The 6,261-nt window shown below is 57.7% G+C and overlaps 1 protein-coding gene across 1 annotated transcript in view; it reads right to left on the bottom strand.

Moving 5' to 3' along the window:
• Nucleotides 1–1,169: 1,169 nt before the first annotated feature.
• Nucleotides 1,170–6,261, bottom strand: part of LOC106725148 — a 5,499-nt gene continuing 407 nt past the window's right edge. The window contains exons 2-3 of the mRNA XM_014535192.1: nucleotides 3,485–3,540; nucleotides 1,170–1,256 (exon numbers count right to left, since the gene is read on the bottom strand). Coding sequence (XP_014390678.1) covers nucleotides 1,170–1,256; nucleotides 3,485–3,540 — 143 coding nt within the window. The remainder of the gene's footprint in view (nucleotides 1,257–3,484; nucleotides 3,541–6,261) is intronic.

Below are 6,261 nucleotides of genomic sequence, written 5' to 3' on the forward strand. Positions count from 1 at the left end.
ACGTAACAGGAATCTCCTGGAGGCACCGACATCACCGGGGAGACGGTGGAGGAGGAAGAACCGGACCGGATGGGTGGCAGCGATGGGAGTCCCAGTGGAGCTGACTCAGCGGGTTTCTCACCACATTAGACGATGCGGGGACACGTGGACGCGCAGCCTGGCTGGGCAGAGCTCGGAGCCCGACTGGGTGGGGTCAGGGGACCGAGCCTCTCTCCCTCCCCTTCCCCCTCCTTCGCCAGCTCTGCCTCTGCCAGGTGTGGGCCTTCCTCTTCCTCCTGAGGCGAGCACGCTGAGTCCTGTGCTGAGCACGCCCTCCACTGCCCACTGAGCAGAGTGCAGGAGTGTCCCTGGGCTGGAGCAACGGCGTCACGGCGGGAGCTGCTGCTGCATCTTCTCGGGAATCCTGCTCAAGGCCCCTCGGCCCCTCCCCAGCGCGGGACTGTGTCTGAGCTCAGAGTCCACACAGACTCTCCCGGGGCCACAAAAACCCAAACCATACAGTGCAAGGCGCGCACTGCCATCTTTATTTTAATTTGAAAAAACATGACATTGTCTTTCCCTTTATGACGTGTTCGCTGGGGGCTCCGTGTCAGCCCGATGCTGTGCTTTGTCTTGGGGACAAGAGGTGAGCAAGAAGGCCGGGGTCCCCTCTGCTGCACACGGACCTCGGGAGTGAGGCGGAGTCACCCCGCTCGGCAGCAGGCGGCACCGGCTCAGCATCAGACCCGCCGGGATTGTAAACCCTCCCTCTCCCGCTCCGCGACCACGAATGTCTTTGAACTTCCCAGTTCCAGCTTCCTCGTGTGTAAAATGAGGTCATAGAACATGGAATAAAACCAACCTCACGAGGCTGTTAAGAGGATTAATGGCCTACGACAAGCCCAGAAACACATTAAATATTAGTTCTTGGGCATAATTATGTCTATCGTTGAAATGACTGAAAAATCGTGCTGGGGTGCGATGGAAATGATGGCCGACTTAGACTCTCAAGGACAGCCCCTGCGGGAGGCGTTCGGGGTCACAGAGGAGCCACGGGAAGAAAACACATGTTTGCCAAACATTTGGCTCCAAAGTTTGGGGATTTGGTTGGTCGGTTGGTTGGTTGGTTGGTCGTTTGGACAGTCGGTCGGTCGGTCGGTCGGTCGGTTTTAAGTGACGTTTACTTGCACCTAAGCCACCAGGAAGCCGTGAGTTGGACAGTCCACTGGGCACCCGTTGTCCCGCTTTGGGTGGCTCTGAGCAAAGCCGCCCATTGGCTGAAAGAGGATTATGGGAAATCAAACATCACAGCCACGAGTATGATGCATTTCCGGGTTCTGCTCTGCTTCCTCCTGGCAACAGAGGGAGCCAACCTTCTCTGAGTAAATAAATATGTGGTTTTTAATTGATTATAGAGAGGAAGGAAGAGGGGGAGAGAGAAACATCGACGTGAGAGAGAATTGCAGATGGGTTGCCTCCTGCACGCCCTCTACTGGGGATCAAACCGGCAACCTCCCATGTATGGAATGATGCTCCACCGACTGAGCCACACCGGCAGGGCCAACCGTCTTTAAATGAGAAGAAATACCTTTTTCGTTGTCACCGAAAGCTCTTTCCAGGTGTGGAAGGCAGGGCCCGTGTACATCTCTGGAAAGGAAGGTCTATTGCAACGGGGGTTTCTCCTGCTGGGCTGCGCGGCTCTTGAACGCTCTTCTCGCTGAGAAAAGACTCATTAATCTACCGGGACTGACCCGGCCTCAGCCAGGCCTGTGGGGACGGAAGGACAGCTGTGGTCCTCTAGGGAGTAGGAAACTCCAGGGCAGGGAGACAGAAGCAAAAGAGAAGAAAGTGCAGGCAGAGGCGAAGGGGCAGGAGGCCCTGGCCCGGTGGCTCCGTTGGTTGGAGCATCATCTGTTCACCAAAAGGGTTGTTGGTTCAATTCCCGGTCGGCATGTACAGGAGGCAACCAGCCTCTCCCTCTCTCTTTCTCAAAAAAAAAAAAATCAATAAACATGTCACATACCCTCAGGTGAGGATAAGAATTTTTAAAAAGAAAATGAGAAGGAGGACACTCATTTCACCATTTCCTGTGGCAAGGACGGTGTGAGGATGGCATAGTCCTTCTCATGCGTTAGACTCGCGCGGCTCTGCGTCTTCCCATGCGGATTTCCATGATTGCATGGCCAGAAACTTCACTGGGAAATGGCATCAAACCCCCGGTGACACAAGGAGTGCCATTTGGAGAACATTTCCCAGCCGACCCTGTGGCAGAGGGCAGAGGACAGAGGCCTTCAAAGCCTTAGAGGAACTTGGGGAACGTTCCCAGGACGGCACAAACACGGTTTCTGGTGAGGTTCTCCTTGAGAAAGTCTTTGTCTTTAAACCTCTGCTGTGAACCAAACGGGCAAATGCGAATTAGCATCCGTGCATTCAGCCGTGACTGATGAGTAATCAGGCACTGGGACGCCCGGCAATTAGAGAGGCTCGGCGAGTGGCCAAGAGCCAGGCGGTGAGCGTGAGTGAAGGGCAGCGCATCGCTGACACCCGGACGGGAAACGTTAAAAATAAACTCATCAGGAACCTCGAAGCCCTAGGTCCCTCCTCTACTCGGGGATGTTGGTTATAGAAGCAAGTCTTTCAGAGACGAGCAAGCAGAGCAAACCTAGCACTGCCCCCTGGATCCAGGGTAGGCTGGGCAGGTGAGGATGAGAAGGTGAGGGTGAGAAGGTGAGGCTGGGCAGGGGAGGCTGGGCAGGGGAGGCTGGGCAGGTGAGGGCAGGCTGGGCAGGGGAGGGGAGGCTGTGCAGGTGAGGCTGGGCAGGTGAGGGTGAGAAGGTGAGTCTGGGCAGGGGAGGCTGGGCAGGGGGGGCTGGGCAGGGGAGGCTGAGAAGGTGAGGGGGAGAAGGTGAGGCTGGGGAGGGGAGGCTGGGCAGGTGAGGCTGGGCAGGTGAGGGGAGGCTGGGCAGGGGGGGCTGGGCAGGGGAGGCTGAGAAGGTGAGGGGGAGAAGGTGAGGCTGGGGAGGGGAGGCTGGGCAGGTGAGGCTGGGCAGGTGAGGGGAGGCTGGGCAGGGGGGGCTGGGCAGGGGAGGCTGAGAAGGTGAGGGGGAGAAGGTGAGGCTGGGGAGGGGAGGCTGGGCAGGTGAGGCTGGGCAGGTGAGGGTGAGAAGGTGAGGCTGGGTAGGGGAGGCTGGGCAGGGGAGGCTGGGCAGTGTGATTCTGTCTGGCACCAGGTGGTCACAGACCCGTAGCTCAGGAAGGTGCTCAGAACATCCCCAGCCAGGCCTTTCTCGCAGGAAACCCCGAGCCACCCAACATGGAAGAAGAACACCTCTCTCCGTCGCTCTCCTTCTCTCTAAGACGCCTTGACTCTTCAAATCACCTTTCTCAGCTCAGGGCGCTATCCACGGGAGAGCTTAAATATGCAGCTTCGTGTTCAGGTGCCCAGAAGACATGAGCAATGAACGAGGAAGGAGGGAAGAAAGACAACACTTTCTTCGTGCCTGACCTTCGGAGCTGCATCCAAGTCAGGCGGCGCGGGCACCTGGCTCCCACCCAAGACGGCTGAGGCCCAGGAGAGCGACGAGAGGTCGGCAAAGGGCCGCTCACATGCTTCTCCTGCCGACTGAGGCGTCGGATGCCCGTCACGATGACTGAGTGTCTAGGAAGGCGGACCTGCCATTACACAGGGATGCCTGGCCCCGCCCCCATGCAGCACCGAATGTTCCTCCTCTTCCGTCGTCCTTTTATCCATCACATGTGTCCGTTCTGGTTGCATTTCTAGGAATCCTCTCCAAGTAAGACGATCTCTCTGTTCCGAGGTTCAGAATGAACGAGGAAGCTGAGAAGGACGGGAACGGAACCCCGTGAATAAAGGACCAGTAATTGCTAAATCGGCGGCGCGTGGGCACATGACTCACGGAGATTTGTTGCTGCTCTTAATCCTCACCTGAGGGTATAGTTCCTACTGACTTTTAGAGAGAGTGGACGGGAGGGAGGGAGGGAGGGGGAGAGAAACATCTATGTGAGGCTGACGCAGCCATGGGTTGCCTCCATGCACCCCGACCGGGGCCAGGGATTGAACCTGCAACCCAGGTGTGTGTCCTTGACCAGGAGTCAAGCCCGAGACCTTTAGGTGTGCGGGCCAGTGCTCTAACCACTGAACCACCAGCCAGGGCCAGGTTGGTTGGTTGGTTTGCACACAAATCCCAGACGCAGAGAAAACCTCCTCATCAGCCTTCCCCAGGCACGTGCGGTCAAAGGTCGCCGAATGGCACCACGTAACGTGAAGCCTTTCCACGTGGCGTGGGAGAACGTGAGCTCATGAATAACACGCTGCTTCCTCCGAGCAGAGCCCGGCGAACCCTCCAGCCGGGTTGTTGGTTCAATTCCCGGTCGGCACGTACAGGAGGCAACCAGCCTCTCCCTCTCTCTGTCTTTCTCAAAAAAAAAAAATCAATAAACATGTCACATACCCTCTAAAAGTCAGTAGGAACTATACCCTCAGGTGAGGATTAAGAGCAGCAACAACCCAGTGGTTAGAGCACTGACCCGTCCCCGGGTCGCCCCTCGGACATCTTTGTGGGGAGACGTCCCCTCCTCTGCCGGCCTTGCTGAGATGCCAGCGATTTTCCTTCCGGGACTCAGTGTCCTGGGAAACGCATAAATAAATAACTAAATAAGTGTGTGTGTGGAACCCTGGGGTTCTTCTAAAACTTAGATTTCTGGAGTCTCCCTGCAAGTGACAAGCTGTCCTTCTTTTTAAAATAATCATAAGTGAAATTATTATAAAATAAAATACTTTCTGAATCTTTTATTGTGAATGTTTATGACTGAATGATAGTCCATTGTGGGTCTACACGTCTTTCTCACCCACTCACCTGCCTGTGGACACGCGGCTGTTTCCGCACCTGGGCTTCTGCAAGTGACGCTGGGAGCCTGGGGCGCAGACACCCCTCCCGGTGTGACTTCACGCCTTTGGGCAAGTCCTCGGAGGAGGGGCAGCTGGGTCATCGGACGGATCTTTCCTTCACGGTTCGAGAAACCTCCGTACCGACTTCTGTCCGCGTCTGAGCCCATTCCCATTCCCACCAACCACGGAGGAGGGTCCTCGCCAGCACTGAGGTCTGTCGGTCGGGTGGGCGGCGCCTCACTGGGGCTGCGGTTGGCATTCCCTGGTGATTAGGGTGGCGAGCGCCTCTTCATGGGCCTGGAAAGGGTCCTCAGAGAGGTGACGGGCGTGCTCACGAGCTTGGCCTTGGGAATCACTCACGGTGTCTACACATCACGTCATCTTGTTGTCCTAAGTGTGTACGACCTTTAGTTGACAATCATGCCGCAGTGGAGCGGGAAAAACATGCGGATCTCTGGACCGTGTTCACACGTGCCCGCCAGAATTCCCGGGGGGGGGGGGGGGATACAGGGGTTGCCCTTCCCCCGTGACCCGCAGACCCCACCACCTGCCTGTGCTGGTCTATGGCTGATGCCCCGAATGCTTATGCAGAAGACATGGTCCTATTCCCGGGGTGGTGAGGGCCTGGGGGGAGGGCGGGGGCTGGGAGAGGTCAGTGGGGAAAGGGGGGCCTATGCCCCCCATCGGGTCCTCCTGGGAGGAGGGGGTGGCAAGGGAGGAGGGTCGCCTGGCGGTGGGCGCTGTGCCCTGGCGCTGGGTTGGCAGGATCCACCGCCTTCAGGGAAGGAGACATGAGCCCCTCCTCCTGCTGGTCACTCGGGATCGGGGAGTCTTTGCTTTCTCGCTGCTGCTTTTTTTTTAATGTGTTGTTTTTATTTTTTTAAATATATTTTTACTGATTTCAGAGAGGAAGGGAGAGGGGGAGAGAGAGAAACATCAATGATGAGAGAGAATCATGGATCGGCTGCCTCCTGCACGCCCCACACCGGGGGTCGAGCCCACAACCCAGGCCTGTGCCCTGACCTGGAATCAAACCGGGACCCTTCAGCCCACAGGCCGACGCTCTATCCACTGGGCCACACCGGCCAGGGCTCTGGCTGCTTCTACCACCGCATCGCCCGCCTCCCCACCCCACCGACAGAAGGCGTGCACCCCCAGAGACGAAATCCACTCGGGGAGGGTGCTCTGCGGAGTCAGACAAGTTTATTGAGGCTGTGACGTGCCCCCCCGCACCCCGAGATGGCAGGCGGGGAGGGGCTGGGGGAACACCCGGAGGGAAGACAGGTGTGGGGGTCCGGCTTCTGGAAAGGTCTGGACAGGGCCCCCCGGGCGGGGAGCTGCCGGCAGCCCCTGGCGTTCATCTTCGTCCCCGG

The sequence above is a fragment of the Myotis brandtii genome, unplaced genomic scaffold (genome assembly GCF_000412655.1).
Source record: "Myotis brandtii unplaced genomic scaffold, ASM41265v1 scaffold139, whole genome shotgun sequence".
Classification (NCBI taxonomy): Eukaryota; Metazoa; Chordata; class Mammalia; order Chiroptera; family Vespertilionidae; genus Myotis; species Myotis brandtii.